Source organism: Mustela putorius, unplaced genomic scaffold, assembly GCF_011764305.1.
Source record: "Mustela putorius furo isolate JIRA1106 unplaced genomic scaffold, ASM1176430v1.1 tig00000228_pilon_pilon_pilon, whole genome shotgun sequence".
Lineage (NCBI taxonomy): Eukaryota > Metazoa > Chordata > Mammalia > Carnivora > Mustelidae > Mustela > Mustela putorius.
In genome coordinates, this window is record NW_025421322.1 from 31,908,692 (window position 1) to 31,926,013 (window position 17,322).

The 17,322-nt window shown below is 36.3% G+C and overlaps 1 protein-coding gene across 3 annotated transcripts in view; it reads left to right on the forward strand.

The window, feature by feature from the left end:
• Positions 1-17,322, forward strand: part of EFR3A (EFR3 homolog A) — a 113,969-nt gene that overhangs the window by 30,527 nt on the left and 66,120 nt on the right. Inside the window, exons 2-5 of one of the 3 annotated variants that reach the window (XM_045078134.1) lie at positions 8,337-8,482; positions 12,683-12,810; positions 13,983-14,133; positions 15,055-15,176. In XM_045078134.1, the coding sequence (XP_044934069.1) occupies positions 12,704-12,810; positions 13,983-14,133; positions 15,055-15,176 (380 nt within the window). In that variant the 5' untranslated portion in view covers positions 8,337-8,482; positions 12,683-12,703. The remainder of the gene's footprint in view (positions 1-8,336; positions 8,483-12,682; positions 12,811-13,982; positions 14,134-15,054; positions 15,177-17,322) is intronic. The other 2 variants (XM_004743569.2, XM_013051769.2) reach the window with 2 other exon arrangements.

Genomic DNA, 17,322 nt, shown 5'->3' on the forward strand with positions numbered 1-17,322 from the left:
TGAAAACTGTCAGAATCCATAATGACTTGGCCACATATTTCCTTAGTTGAACATTCAATCTCCTTTTGACAATTAGGGTTTTGTTGTTGTTACTATTGTTTTGGGGTCAGCTAGAGTCTTTGTTAGACTATGGTTTAAATAAGACTCTTAAAACACATCAGTGCTTAGTATTTTGCTTTCCCAGTTGCATTATAAATTCTCTGTAGTCTGATTCATCTTTTGCCCGTCCTCTATTTTTCTCCCTCTTAATTATGATTTTTAAAATATGTCTTCAATCACTCTATAATTCTCCCCTCCTCTGAAACCTATTAATTAGCAAAGTAAATATCCATATAGCAGTACCATGGTTTGGATGAAGAAGATTGTTGTTCACAGACTATTTGTTCTCTTTTAAACATTTATACATGCAGAAAACGTGATTCTCTCTCTCTCTCTCTCTCTCTCTATATATATATATATATATATATATATATATATATATAATATAGTAGTCTCCATGCCCAGCATGGAGCCCCAGCATGGGGCTTGAACTCAAGGACCATGAGATAGAGACCTGGATTGAGATCAAGAGTCAGATACTTACGACTGAGCCATCCAGATACCTCTCTTTTTATAGTTCTTTAAGATACTATTGACATTTTCATAGAAGATATTTAGTCAGCTTTTTATATATTAAATAAGGGAATCACATACCATTTCAGTTTTCAATTCTGCCTTGTCTAATTACTTACCTCTGAAAATTGGGACACAGGAGTGCTGTACTCCCTTTGCAAGACTGCCACCTGAGCACATTTTTGAAGAAGGTCCGTGGCATGCAGGGTCCAGGGATATGTGCAGTCTTAGAAGTGAGGATGCACCACGGGTTACATCCTAACTGTGGTGGAGACAGGTAGGTAGGAGTACTTTTCTTACCTGGTTGCAGCTCTGGTTTCTGTCATCCATTGGATCCTTTCTTATTTGTTGTTAAAGCCAATGTCAGATGAAATGAATAGAGAATGGTATTTCTGATTTTAATATTTGTGATAATTTAGTTTATAAGATGATTTCAGAAGATTTTCAAATGGTATCATGCAGAATTACATTTTCTGAAAGCCAGGATTATTCTTTATTTTATTGTTTCTGTTTTGGATAACTGCTGAATTATATTTAAGTATGATAGTATACTATAAAATTAAATTAAGTATAAATCTATAAGTTGACTAAGTAGAAGAATGTCTAATACTTATTTTTCTTTAAAAATTGTGATAGTGGGGGGGTAAACAGACGTTGAGTAAAGACCAGACACTTGTTGACTCAGAAGAAGGCTTTTTTCCCCCCTGAAGACCGTATGTATCTCCGTGTGGTTTTGAAAGTATATCAGGGATTTGTTTTCATATTGCCTATTGTACAGCCAAATATTGCAATGTAATGGAAAGAGCATCTTTTTAAAAAATAGGATTGACATTTCAGTTCCATTTATTGCCTTTGTTGCCCTCTTTTTCCATAACGTTTATGTGCCTGGGAATAAAGAACAAGTAGTGAAATTGAGAACGAAAGGAGAGAAGGTATAGAATTACAAGTGGAAAGAATCGTGTAATAAAATATTCCTCTAATGGATTAAAATCCTCTTAAAAGGAGCACTTTCCTAAAGATCAGACTACTTTGTTCCCGTTTCTCTGACCCCGTATCTAATTAGTCACCAAACGCTTTTGATGCTTCCTTTGTGCCACCTCCCACGTTCCTTCCTTTTTAAGCTGCGGGCCATTAGAAAATGCGTTTTGGTTTTTCCAGGTGTCATCCTCCATAGTGATGTTTGCATTGTTCCATCTGACTATAAGTGTCCTTCCCTGTCCCCAGTTTATCTTTATAATAAAGTTCAGTGTATTTGTTCTTCATGGGAGCGCTTAGCTCACATCCTGTGTCCTTCGTAAAACCTTTACTTGATAATTACCTTTCTTCACTTGAGCTAGAAGTGCTTTCTTTCTCTTTTGAATTTCTGTGGGTGACCCTTATACATTGGATATCCCTTGTTAGATGTTGTGCAAATCTTATTTCAAAATCAAGTTTTAAACCTTTGTCTTTTTAAGTAGACAGTGACCTTGTTAACCCCCTGTAGTTCTTCACACAGTGGCTGTATACATTTTGGAAGTACAGGAATAATATCCGTATTATAGACTTTATATGTAGCATGTACATGTATGTGTATATGTATATTTCTATATTAAGCTTTTGGTACTTGGGAGGGGTATATATTAGTGGGACTGTAATATTACTGAATCCTTTTAATGGTATTGTTCTAACACTAGCTGAAAAAGTAACTTGACTTCTAATTTTAACTGTGGGGAAAATATATGTGATTCTCATTTTTCCAGGATTCAGGATACCATAGAACTATAGTTGTCAGAGTCATGAATTTTTAAAATCTTCCAGTAGAAAAAATAGTCTGTCCTTTTTCACCTTGATTACGGATTGACTCTATTAGGCCTAAAAATAAAACATGAATTGTTTAAAGTGATTCAGTCGACATTTTCTTCTGTTTATCAGAGAAATCCTGTTCTGGTATTTAGTGTTTTGTGGTGGACAGTGTACTTTCTTGATGATTATTTTTATTCTTATAGCACATATCAGAGCAGATACTAAATCTGTTTAATCTGTCAGTGAACTTTGGGTCTTCATTTAATGAAAAAGCATTTAAATGTCTAGTATATACCAGCCACGCACAACAATGAATAAGATATATGGACTTTATGTTGGAGGGACTCATATCCTAGTGGTAAAGGGAGACATGTTTATAAATAAGTATAAGAAATTGTTATAGTTGTAGAAATATACAGTGAAGGCATAAAGAACCAAAATCCTGTAATCAGTCATTCCCATTTAAAAGTATGAAATTTAGTAAGGCCTAAATATACCAGTGAATTCCCAATATATTACTTGTAAGAATTAATTGAGATAATATAATTGCTGTGTAGAAGATACAGATACCGTTATATTCTCTTTCTATAAATCATAAAATAAACCTAATTTAAATTAGGTTTAATTTAAAGTTATACAGTTGGTTCCTGTAATAGATCTGAGTGTTCTTCAACTCCAGTGATAGTGTTAGTAACTTATTTTTGTTTCAGAAGATAGTTTTATCCCAAGTACCCAATGCTGTATTGGTCTTAAATAATAGAGACATTAATAGTTTAATAAGGGAGACTTTAATATTTCTAGTCAGATTTAACTTATGATTAGATTATACAGTTTATTAAAAATATAAGTAGCTTATTTTTAAAGGAGTCTTTATTAATTATCCAACCCCCCACACTCACAGAGTTGCATAGGAGAGCAAATATTATCACAAACTTGGAAGTACTTACCAGTGGGCCAACAACTTAGAATACTGACCCATTGAGCAGAATTCTCACAGCACCTTTGTGCACTCCTGTGCCTGATTCATCATACTTTCAGTTCACCTGTGAGGTTTTCTGTGCAGCTACTCAATTCTGACTGTGAATGCCTCTGTGGGCCAGGGTGGGATGGAAATTAATTTTAGCACCTTACCATCAAAGAAGAAGGAGGTTGCCAGAGGTCAGTACAGCTCATTCCTGCCTGAGATGAGGACCAGGAGACATGGATGAATCCCCATGAGAATAATGGTAGGGGAACTACGGAGAAGAAATTATCTTGGGTGTCTTTAAAGAAGAAATGGTTAATTTAGAAATATGCAAAATTTGCTAAAGAAATGCATTTCATGGCTTTTACATTGTAGGCACTAAATATGTATATAGATTTAGGACCCCTAACACTGAAAGGTAGGTAGAGAGGTAGTACTCAGAAGGCCTATTAATGAACATGCTCCGTGAGCCTGCCTCTACATTACTTTAATGTGTAGCTTGTTACTTTTGGGGGGCTAATTTTTCTGTTTCCAGTGGTGCCCATGTTCCATTTTTCTGTAGTTATCCCACTTGAGACTTGCTGTTTGTACTGACATATCATAAGCAAAGCTCTGAATTCCACGCACTGCAGGAGAGCAGTGACTTCCTTCTCCTTGTATACTAGAATTAAATGTAATGGAAGAATTCCTGTTGATTGCTCAGACTTGCCTGTTGCTTGAGGCATTCTGTGATATGCTTAGTGCTTCGGAAAGAAAAAGTTGGGAAGTGGTCAAAAATAGGGTGGTCTGGCGCTCAAATGAGTTATTGGGAGGGATTAGAAGCAGGGATGAGGAGGAATCGAAGGAATGCTTTAAGGAAAAAGGTGTAAGTAGTTTTATTTTCCTATTTTATTAAACTGAAAATCTGCTTTTAGTAAACTAGCAACATGCATTTTTGTAGTATCTTGTTTAAGCTCTTTGGCCTTAGCAGCAGAATTTGATATGGATATTATCAAGTTCTTGATAGCTTTACCCTTGATGTCAGCAACCAGTTAGATAAGTTACAGTCCATTAGTACTCTCTGCTAATTAATTACAAGTGAAGTGAACTAGGTACTTCCTGAGCAGTAGGAAAAGGATCTAGAAGCAGGAAGATTGACTAGAAAATAGTCTCTTGCAACATGAAAGACTACATTCAAGTTCCTGCATCGGAACTCGACAAGCCCTATGAATTGACTTCAACAAGGGAGTCAAACCCATTTCTGTGGCTGAGTAGGTCCAATGATTTCATTTTTCTTGTTCTTAAGATGTTTACAAGTACAGAATTGTCTTCTTTAAAGCTGCTAATAGTGTTTCTTTCGTGATTACTGATGCCACAGTCATTTTAAACTTATATTATCGTCACTATATGGTCATTTTATAGAAATCTCAGTAAATTGAAAGATTTAAATTCTGGTTTCATGTATCTTTTCTATAGTTGGTAACTTTTCGTTCATAATAACTAGTCAGGAGGGTGTTTCTGTTTCATTTTGGATTTTCTGGAGAAACTCACTGTCATCATTCACTTCCCTGCATGGTAGAGCATCTGTAGTGTGAGTCAGCCCCATTCCTGCAGTCGTGGTCATTGGTGACTTGAGGGGAGCTAAAATGTTTAGTTTAGAAATTGTCTAGTACTTGCATGTGTTACGGCAGTTACCCTTTGAAGTCAACTGATGTGGGCTGGGCTCTGCTCCTTATTAGCTGGGTGATGTTGGACAAATGGCCTCCCTAAGCCTGTTCCCCATTTATCAAAGGGAGATGATGGTAACTGCTTCAGAGAGTTGGTGTATGAGTGAGGGATGTCGGAAAATACTTAGTATAATGGTGCACACATCATGCTCAGAAAATGACATTTTACTGCCCCCCCAAACTGGTACTGATACTACTTCTGAAAACTTATTGTGAACCGTATACAGAATTTGTTGAATTTTTTTTTTTTTTTTATTCTAGTGTAGTTGGCATACAATGTTACATTAGTTTCAGGTGTGACTTTTAAATGTTTCGTTTACAGCATAGATTTTCCTACTGTCAGGAAGATTATCCCTAGGGCCCTCAAACACCTGCTTACCCCTTGTAGTATCTTTTATTGCATTACTATAGCTACCATTTTATTGAATGCTTACTATATCTTACCCTTTTCATTTTTAATTTTCCCAGTAGGTACAAAGAAAGCATAACTGATGAGGAAGCATAGGTGTAGTAAGATAAAGTAACCTGCCCACCTGCTGGACAGGAAGAGACCTTGGGGTCACCCTGTCCTTTAACCCCATACTGCCTCTTTGGTATTTTCCTTTTTACTCCTGTTTCTCTTCAATAGACCTAAGCTTTCTGAAAGTAGAAGCTGGATGTGGTATGTATTCCAAGTTCACATCTTTTCTAAAAACTCTTTAAACTAAAAGCAATGGCCACGGTCGCCAAACTGTGGAAAGAACCAAGATGCCCTTCAACGGACGAATGGATAAGCAAGATGTGGTCCATATACACTATGGAGTATTATGCCTCCATCAGAAAGGATGAATACCCAACTTTTGTAGCAACATGGACGGGACTGGAAGAGATTATGCTGAGTGAAATCAGTCAAGCAGAGTCAATTATCATATGGTTTCACTTATTTGTGGAGCATAACAAATTGCATGGAGGACAAGGGGAGTTAGAGAGGAGAAGGGAGTTGGGGGAAATTGGAAGGGGAGGTGAACCATGAGAGACTATGGACTCTGAAAAACAATCTGAGGGTTTTGAAGGGGCGGGGGGGTGGGAGATTGGCGGAATCAGGTGGTGGGTATTAGAGAGGGCTTGGATTGCATGGAGCACTGGGTGTGGTGCAAAAACAATGAATACTGTTATGCTGAAAATAAAAATTAAAAAAAAAAAAACCTAAAAGCAATGTATGATTTCTGAAAGTGTCAATGTAAGTGAAACTTAATAGCTATTAAGAGTCTTTTCTTATTGAAAATAACATAATTTACCATTTTGACAGGGAATTTGAAGCAGTAAGAGTTGTTTTTCCATCCCTTACTGGTCTCTTTGCCATGATACAATTTGAATGTACTATATTTGGCCTTGCATTAGTGTTAGCAGAGCATTCATTTGAATCTTCTTACCAGGTTGCAAGCTTTTTTCATCATTTCACTACCTAGCTTGGTGCTCTGCATAATAACCACTCAATTCATATTTGATTTTAATTTATTTTAGTTTATTAATATTTATCTCAAGTATTTTTATATTTGTCATAGTAGACAGAGAAATATGACTTTTGCTTACTTGGCTTTTCTCTCCCTCGCCTGCCCCTTCTTTTCCTCTAGTAATAGGACCAGTGTTTGCTTTTGGACTCTAAAAAGAGTTCAAGTGTTTTGATGTTCCTTAATCTGAAAAATTTTCCAGTGAACTCTTTGGAATTTTTTTTCTTCTGTTAATGTAGAAAACATCCTGAACAATAGGTAGCATTCTATATTATCAGCACATAGTGCCAAGTGTATATTGCTGAAATTAATTCCCTATTTTTTAATAAGTTCATAAACTCAAGGGCAGAGATCTTGTCTCTTAGCTTTTTTGTATTTATGGCATCTAGCATGGTCTTAGTTAGGCACATAATCAGTACACATGAAATAGTTAGATGTTGACTGATTTGACCACTAGTGTCTGTGGTGCTGTGGGAAGAGCATGGGGTTACAGAATTAAACACTGGGTTCTCACTCAGACAATGTTGTTGAGTAAGTTACTTGGTCAGTTCTGCTGCACTTCCAACTCCTGTAAAGTAATGGTAGTAATACTTCACTAGTTTTGTAGAAATGTTATATATGCACAGTGCTCTATGATCACTAAAGATGCTCTACAAATCTTAAGTCTCTCTTGTTTTTATCACTTTATTGACTCTGCTCCACTGCAAATCTGGACTCCGTCTTAACTTGTTTTGGTCAGTGCTGGACACTTGGTTGACATTTGTTATATGACTGTGTGCAAAAATGGTGCATACTTCACGAGCAAAGTGAGATCTGGAAAAGTTGTCTCTTGCATAACCTTACTGTGTGAGAGAGTAGTAGAAGTCTGCTTAGATCTGAGTTCTTTTAATTTCTAGCTAAAGCAGTATTTCATGCTATATTTTGGTTTCTAAATACATACAAAGGCACACTTACACTGAGACACACATCCTCCAGTTTCATAAATCATGGGAATAATTTTATAGTGACTCCAGACCAGCATTCCTGTTACTAGTTTGCAGGACAAGAAAACTAATCGCTCTTTCCAGATAACTGATGTGCTTTACCCAAGGCAATTTAGTCATTTAAGTGAAAGAATTGGAATGAACCCAGATATTCTGGATCCCAATCCATTGCTCTTACCAAGATACCCATAACTGAAACTATGAAGAGCAGCCTTTGAGCACTTTTGAAATTCCTGGACTTTCCTTTGAGGTGGTTTCCCCCTCTAGTATAGTTCTTCATATGAAGCATTATGTAGATACATGTATTAATTGTTTTCACCAGGCATAAGGGAGCGGACTGTTCCTCAAGACCAATGTGGCTGGGACTGTGAGTGGATCAGGCCAGGAAATGAGAATGTAAGGCTGGGGACACAGAAGGTGGTAGGAGATGAGATTAGAAAGGAAGTGAAGGGATACAAAATAGATAATTAGCTTTATAGGGTGAATTTGGTAGCACGTGTGGGTGTGTGTGTACCGTGTGTACACCTGTACACACACACACCCCTAAACTATTTGATTTGGAATTTTGGACTAATTCATGAACATACTCACTTTGACCTGGTATCTTTGGGGAGGGGAGAGGACGTTTTCCATTTCTTAGTCGGTAATAGAATTCGCATTCCTGTTTTCTGTTAGTGCCAATTTGCAGTTTTTCTTTTTCTTTTAAGTAACTCATTAATATTCAGAATCTGAATTTCTAGGTCAGATTTACAGGATGAATAATCTTTGTACTTTGTGATTTTATTTTTTTTTTGACCAGGAGTGTGTTGCTGCTGTTCTGCTCTGCGTCCTCGCTACAAACGCCTGGTGGACAACATATTCCCTGAAGATCCAAAAGTAATTTGATCTACGTCTACTGGCCCTTCTCTTTGTTGACCCATCCTTGCCCCTGCTGACCTCCCTAAGGTTTCCCTAATTTCATTTCTCTACTTTTACTCCTAAATCCCATCATGTACAGTGCCATTTGTAGCTTTATCTTTTTTTTTTTTTTTACTTTAAAATGACCCATGCTTGCTTGTCTAATTTTCAGAACCTTTTTACAGATTAACTGTACATTTGAAATGATGGACAGATGGTGTTCTCTTGTCTAGATGGTTCCTATATTTAAGTAATACTTTTCAGAAATTTTTGAACCTAGTGCCAGATTATTTGTACGAAATGCTAAGAATACAACTGTGAACATAGAGATGGTTTTCTGCTCTCGCTTAGCTCACAGATAAGGAAATTGGCAATTACAATATTGTGTGAAAGAATGCTGTAATAGAGAGATGAAGTACAGGGCGCTTCTGGAGTAGGTTTGAATGATGCCTAATGTGGGCCTGGAGAACAGAGACCTTTAGGAAATGAAATCTAAGCTAAGATCTGAAGAGTAAATAGTTTGGCCACACAGTTTTCAAAGGAGAATTGAGACGTAAAGGAATAATATTCCAGACAGTTTGTTCTCTTTTTATTTAAATGCTTGTACATTTTTTATAGCCATTACTTTATTATGGAAGATTACTGTTTTCAGAGGAACTGAATTTGAATGATTTTGTTTGGCACTGTCCTGGGTTTCCCAAGATTCCTTTAGTCCAGTGTTAAATGGATATGAACAACAACAACAACAAAATGTTAGATTGGTTTAATTGCTTTATTTTAAAATGTAGCTGGGACACCTGGTTGGCTCAGTCCATAGAGGATACGATTTTTTATCATTGGGCTGTAGGTTCGAGTCCCCGTTGGGTGTAGTGATTACTTAAAAATTAAAAAAATGTTTGCCAAGAAAATAAATAAAATATAGCCAATTACAGAAACCTTTTGGCTATCTTAACTTTTATATATTTCATGGTATGTGAAATATCTCATTTTTTAATCAGATTTGATTTAAATATTCAGCCAGTTAGAAGAGGTTAATTTGTTATATACTGTTGGCTTCCATATGCCTAGATAATTTGTGGCAGATTGAGACCAAAGATAAGGTACCCATCTTTAGTAGCTTTCCATCCATTGACTGACATGAAGCAACAGCATACTAAATATGAAGTCCTAAGGCAAAAGTCAGTAAGCAAAATTTTAAGTAAAACAGGTAGTAAAGTTTTTGCCTTTAAAGCAGAGAGGTTTTACTGTGGTTTGGCAATCTCTGGGAAGCTTTCTCTGAGGAAATGAGATTTGCTGGGTTTTGAAGGATGTGTTGCCATCTGGAGAAGTGAGATTAGTCTCTTTGTTGCAAGTGAGGGGCCTTTAGAGAAAAGGCAGAGGAGTGCAAGAGAAAGCAAGGGGTACATTTGAGATTAAGAGCCTTCAAATGGAGGTTTATATAGCCTCATTGTAGAGGGTAATGGGTGGTAATCACGTTGACCACGATTTCTGATTTGAAATTCCAGTCATGTCCTTTAATAGACTGAATATTCAGATCACTGTCCTGAGGAGTCCGGGGCATACGGTTACTGAAGATAAGGTGGAGGCCAGATTATGGAGGAAAGTGAGTGACAGACAAAGCTTCTCCTACTTTAACTCCTAGGCAGTGAGAGAGTTTTGAACATTTGTGACCATGGGAGTGATGACAGGTAGATTAGATTAGTGATGACAGGTAGAGAATGGTTATAGAAAGAATCTTTATTTTTGCAAAGTATTGATTGATTGCCAAGTATTTAGATAAGATTTGTTCAAATGGAGATCTGTAAAGTAAGATTTAAAAAAATTTATATAAACCTTGCATACATGTGGCATTTATAACCCTTTGACCTTGTTGTTTTTAATTTATTGATCAACAATAAAAAATCATGTAGTAGATCCCAAATAGATCAGGCATACTGCCCAGAGTACAGAGGTCTATATGTTAAGTTCCTGCCTTCAAAGAGTGATCTAATGAGGGGGACCAAACCAGGTCTTAATAATTACTAGCCTTGTGATCTTGGGCAGATACCTCAGTTTCTCATCATGAAATAGAAATTACAAATAGTGCCTATTTCATAAGATTCTCATGAGGATTAAATGAGTTAATATAATTCTTTGCTCATGCTTTCTTCCCTAGTGTCTATGACTGTACCTGGTGCATAGTTAGCACTTGACAAGTATTTACTTATGAGTGAGAAACAATCTGATAATGAGTGAGAAATAGAATGATAAAATATAATCTAGATAAGTACAGTGAGCTAAAGGAACATATAGGAGGAGCCTCTTACCCAGTCTTTGAAAGGATGTTGGGAGGGTACATTGAAGGCTTTTTGGAGGCCCTTGAGACCTGCAGGATGAGTAGGAGTTACCCAGGTGAGCTAGAGAAGCATCCCCAGGCAGAGATGAGTTGAGTGAGAGGAGTCATACAGACTGATTCCGTCACTTGCTGCTGTTGATAATGCTGAAAAGCAGAGCAGTGATTGCCTGGAGAGGAAGAGATGCACTGCAAAGGGCATGATGAATCTTTTGCAAATGATAGAAATGTTTGTATCTTGTTTTTTAGTGGTGGTTTCACTGATAAACAGCTGTCATAGTTCAAATTATATACTTAGGTATAGTTTATTGTGTGTAAATTTTTTCTCAATAAAATTAGGAATTAAAAAAATGGATGAGAGGATGTCAGATTTAAGTAATGATGTGGAAGAACTAATACAGAGGGAGGGTTAAAAAACCAGGAAAGAGAGAGGCTGACTTGATGGAGCCAGATCCTGGCCCATGTGAAGCAAACAGCAAGAACATAGGTGAACTGATTTCTCCAAGACAAGTCCTCCAAAAATAGGGCACTTTGACTTTGCATGGGGCAGTGTTTCTTCAGGTTCTGTTGACCTTTTGATCCAGCTACTTCTTTGCTCTTGGATTATCCTGTGCATTGTGGGATGTTTATTAGCCCCCCGGCCTCTACTACAGATACTAGTACACCCACCACCCAGCTTTGACAACCCATAATATCTCCAGTCATTGCCCTGGGGGAGTGAAGTTACCGTGGTGGAAAACCACTAGTTTAGAGGGCACTGAGAAAGCAGGGGTGTTTTTGCCAGTAAATCCTAATCTGATGGCTTCCATCTTTGAGAAGGAAAAGAGCTCATTTGATGTCAGAGAGGGAAGAGAGGTGGCAAAGTAGCAAGTTTGAGGAAAACCCAGTAGAAAAAAATAGGTTGGTGATGGAGCGATGGCAAAATAGCCAGAGAATATGGAGGGGTCAGTTGAAAATGCAGATTTTTAAAAATTTTTAGTTGTAGATTCATCATTTAACATAATTTTTCTGTCTCTCTTTCTATCTCCTCTAGCAATCCTAAATAGCATTTAGTTAACTTGGACTATATAGGACCAAAACATTTTAGGCTGATAATTGATTTGTTGTCTGAGGGTGGAGAGTACCATAAGACCTGCGGCCTGTCACCTTTTAGAGGGGAGAAACAAGTGAAAATTTGCCACTCCCACACTGCGGTCCTCTTCTTGTTTTTTTAATATGTTGGCTAAGCAGAGATTCATGCAATTCTTAATATCTTCTCAGTTATTAATTAAAAGAAGTCTTTATAATGATATCAACAAGTTTTGAATCATTTTAACATGTTCACTGTTGTAAGGAGTAAAATAGGCTTAACAACAGTGTAAAATTTTAAAATCGAAATAAATTTGTTTGAGACCTTTTCACTAAAATACAACCATTCCTGGGGTCCCTGGGTGGCTCATTTGGTTAAGTGTCTGCCTTTGGCTCAGGGATCAAGCCCTACATGGGGCTCCCGGCTCCATGGGGAACCTGCTTCTCCCTCTCCCTCTGTCTGCTGTTCCCCCTGCTTGTACGGTCTCTCTTTGTCTCAAATAAAATCTTTTAAAATATAAATAAATAAAATACATCCCATTCCCTATATACTGTAGTTAGTTGAGCTGTTTCTCTATTTAGGAAGGTGTTAGAACAATTCATTGCTTGTGAAGATACTTTTAAGTATTCTTCCTGAATAAGGGCATTTCTTTAACTTTCTGGAAATTCTATATCCAGAATTGTGACTATTTACAGTAAGGAGGTTATAGCCAGAAAGGTTCAGCATAAATAATGGATTAATCATGCAACCCAAAAAGGGGACATGTGAAGGAAACAATGCTTAGAAGTAAAAAATAACTATGAAAATATAGATAGCCTATTTATCTTGCCGTTCTTCTTATTTTTAGGATGGCCTTGTTAAAGCCGACATGGAGAAATTGACATTTTATGCAGTATCTGCTCCAGAGAAACTGGACCGAATTGGTTCTTACTTGGCAGAAAGATTGAGCAGGGATGTTGTCAGACATCGTTCTGGGTAAGAAAACTAATTGCTGCTAATACTATGTCTCTGAAAATTCTTCCTAAGTTAAATAATTCTGTACATTTTTTGGTCATCGAGTCATGCAAAGATGATATGTGGAAGATAAAACCTTGTAACATGTTACAAGGAAATATGTATACTGTATAGATGTTTGCAGGTTTTATTACTTTTCTGATGGTCATGTTTTAAGAATAGACATGTGAGTTAACAGAGTTGCCTTTAGCTTAAGCATCCGTTGATATTTGGTATTCTAATATTTCTGTAATGGAAATAATAGAAATTGACTCCCTTAATGTTTTTTCCTATCGGTAGAATAATAAAAGAGAACATTAGGCTTAGATATTGAGGTCCAGAGAATGTAAGCATGTTGATTTGGAGCTGTGCTAGCTGTATACCTACCTATAAATCAGGGTCTGCCATCCTACTCCATTCTCTATGCTTGAACAATAGTAACTTGGATAATTTGGATTATAAGTACTTTTCCATATTCATTTTATGATCCTTGTTTCTTAGAGTACTCCATTCTTCAAGTGATACTTGTTTTCTCTACTTCCATGTGGTTACCTCTTAAAACATTTTAGCAAGTCTTACAGTTATTGAAACAAAGTTATTGAAAGTTAATTTTAATTTTTAAAATCTGATGAATTGTAAGGTTAACTTTATGAGATGTTTCCTTATGAGACTCTTATGAGTTTCCTTATGAAACTCCTTATGTTTCCTTATGAGACCAACAACAACCAGTTGTTGCTGGTGATGTTTTTTACACTCATTTACGAATACATATAGATTATATTGGAAACTTCGGGCACATTGCTTATAGTAACTCCTTTGGGTGAGGTACAAAGATAGATGGTTAGAAATCTGGAAAATAGAAAATGTCCGTGTTTCCAAAGAAAAATATACACAAAGCTAATGTTAAGCTTTAGAAGAGTTTGGAAAGGAGACTGTGTGGTGGTAGTACAGTATAGTTTCTGTGTACTTCAGTATGAGGGTTATTATATAATCTAAGATCATTACTGTTTGTGAGAAGTAAGATTTCACTTAGGAACTACTAAATTTGCCTTTTTCCTTTCTGTGCATTTACATTTGATTATCTCAATGAAGAAGCACCTAAGAGAATTTGGAGAGCTAGTAATCTTTTGACATTATCTTTCTCTTACACTTAGGTATGTTTTAATTGCTATGGAGGCTTTGGACCAGCTTCTTATGGCTTGCCATTCTCAGAGCATCAAGCCATTTGTGGAAAGCTTTCTTCATATGGTAGCAAAGCTGCTAGAATCAGGGGAACCAAAGCTTCAAGTTCTTGGAACAAATTCTGTGAGTAGAACTGTTCTCTTTCAGTTTAATTAGCATATCTAGATTGATCTCTTCTTAGAATGTTTTCACCTGATAAAAACAAATGCTCTTGTCAGGGGATGTGGACAAACAATGCAAAAGTGGATGATTAGAACACTGTCTCTAGGGGTGCCTGGCTCTTTTGGTTCTTTCGGTCAGCAAAGCGTGCAACTCAATCTTGAGGTTGTGCATTGGAGCCCACTTGGAGTATAGAGATTATTTAAATATAAAATCTTAAAAAAAACCACAAAAACAAAAGCACTCTCTCTAGCTTTTTCTGTTGCTTCTTGTGAAATCTGTGATACAGCCCATGATTGAGGAATAAAATTTTCTGCAGGTTTGGGACTAACTGAGGTTATCCTTGAAGCACAGTCAGTGTCTAGGAAATGGAGAAGAGCTTTTATTTTATTTTATTTTTTAAGATTTTATTTATTTATAACACAGAGATAGTGAGAGAGGGAACGCAAGCACAGGGGAGCTGGAGAGGGAGAGGCAGGCTCCTCACTCAGTGGGGAGCCCAACATGGGGCTCAATCCCAGGACTCTGGGATCATGACCTGAGCCAAAGGCAGACACTTAACAACTGAGCCACCCAGGCGCCCCTGGAGAAGAGCTTTTAGAGTAAGACCTTTTCTTTTAGAGAGTGGGCTCACTCACTCAAAAGAAACTGGGTTAAAGTGTTAAAGGTAATATTTATAATGCTATATTCTTGATTTTTCTCGTTTGTTAAAAAAATTCTTTTGTATGTATATAATGTTTATGATTTTTGTATGTTTCCTTTGATGCTTATTTGGATAGTTCTTGTTAATGTAACAAATAATGGATGAAAATAAATGTGTTCCAAACGTTCCAAAAGGTGATAACATGTTTATATTTTTTGGGTTTTTTTGTGCCTTTTTTTTAGTTTGTCAAATTTGCAAATATTGAAGAAGACACACCATCCTATCACAGACGTTATGACTTTTTTGTATCTCGCTTCAGTGCCATGTGTCATTCCTGTCACAGTGATCCAGAAATACGAACAGAGTATGTATTATTTTACTCTTTGACTTATTATTCAGTAGACTCTGCACCCAGCATGGAGGCTTAAACTCACGACCCTGATGAGATTAAGACCTGTGCTGAGATCAAGAGTTGGATGCTTAACCGACTGGGCCACCCAGGCACCCCTACTCTGTGACTTAAAGTCTTAGAGTAGTTTATTAATGAGTTCTGTGTTTTGATTACCAGAAGACATAATAGTATATTACATAACTATTACCAAAGGAAATGGGAAAATACACACTTTTTTTCTTGAAATATGACTTTATATCACTATTAAAAAGGACTGGCTGAAGTAGTCCAACTGAGACTGGTTTCTCAGTTTAGGCTTTTATCTTCTTCTTATCTCTGTTTCTTGTTCCTTTATGGAATATGAACTCCCAAGAGGACAGGGTCCTTGTTTTGAGGCCTGGTGTATCACTAGTTTGAATGGTGCCGAGCACATAGTAGGCTCTCAGTAAGTTCTTTTTAAATGAATGCATACGTAAATTGAACGAATGAAAGAATATTACTGAATCATTGTCAGTCTTAGTTTATCCTAACAACTGATTTGGGTATTTTTAAACATTTTTAAACTTGTCAGTATCTGGAATCAAATACTTAAACTGCAGGCACAGTCTATAGATTGATATATATGTGGAAATGAGAAACTAAAGTTAGGAATTGAAATCAAAATGAATCTGGTAAATAAAAAGTAGTTGAGCTTTATGATACTACACCTGAAAAGAAAGAAACTAACCTGAATTCAGAGAGTTATTGTAGGCAGTTTGAAGTCAAGATTTAGCATGTTTGTAATTTTTAGTTTTCTTTTAAAATAAGGGATGTGCAGATATATAACTAGCTTTTAATGTGCAAACTTACAATGTTGGTTTATACAAAGCAAAACAAATGTAAAAAGTTACTTTAACGTGGAGAAAGAAAGCTGAGAAGGGATTTACTAGTTGTTTTCAGATACAAGCACATTGTCTGACAGGTCGTAGGTATAATTTCCCCTCAGTTTAGTATTGGCCAATTTGAATTATGCGGTTACTCTTTATTATGAGTGTAGAGCCTTAGAAAGGTAGAGGTAACTGTAACTGTCTAATTTCCTTTTTTTTCCAGTTACCATTAAAATCTTTTTTTTTTTTCCCTCCCTAAAGTACATTTAAAATTTTTTTAAATAAAATTTCCCCCTCTTCTGGGCTGCCTGGGTGGCTCAGCAAGAGGTCTGCTTGAGGTTCTACCTCTCTGTCTTCCCTTCTTCCAGTGTGCACACACACATACCCGCTCTCTCTCTCAAATGAATCTTAAAAAAAAGAAATAAAAAAATTTTTCTCTGTTCTCAAAGGCTGACGTTAACTTATTAATGGGGCAAAAAGGTATAAAGATTACCTAAAGAAAAGGATAGATTTTAATGATTTTGACAATTTTGTTTTCTTTTAAAATATAGCAAATATATCGAATGTAGTATTTCTTTTGTTTAGTATCGTAAGGATTACTAAATATACAGATATTTCTCAAATTTTGATTGACGTGAGTTTCACATATAAACCAGTGTAGGTGAAAAGTGTTTGTGCTATCCATAGTTATTTATGAAATTTAGGGGTGTCTGTATGGCTCAATTCGGTTAAGTGGCTCACTCTTGATTTTAGTTCAGGTCCTGTTCTCAGAGTCTTGGGATTGAGCCGGGCATTGGGCTCCATGCTCTGTGGGAAGTCTGCTTGGGGATTCTCTCCTTTCCCACCCCCGTCTCAAATAAATAAATAAATCCTTAAAAAAAAAAAAGTTCAAAATTTATTACTTAAGATGCCTTATTTTTAGGTATGTACTGCCCCCTAGTGAAAGATCTTGTCTTTTGAACACATTTTCATCTAACATTTTCCACTAATATTTATAAAAAGAAACTTGAAATTTTCTAAATACAAATGAAAGGCTTGATGGTACTTTTTTCTGAGTCTTTCCAGAATTATATATTTGAAGTTGCAAAATGACATTTTGTTTGAATCAGTGAGATAAATGAGTGTGTTAAAAAGCTTTTAAGATTCAAGGTTTGTTTTTTCCCACTTGGTTTTAAATAAAAGTGCTTTTGGTTTTCTTCAGGCATAACTGAGTTATCTGTCATTCCCTTTTTTTTTTTTTTTTAAGAAAAACT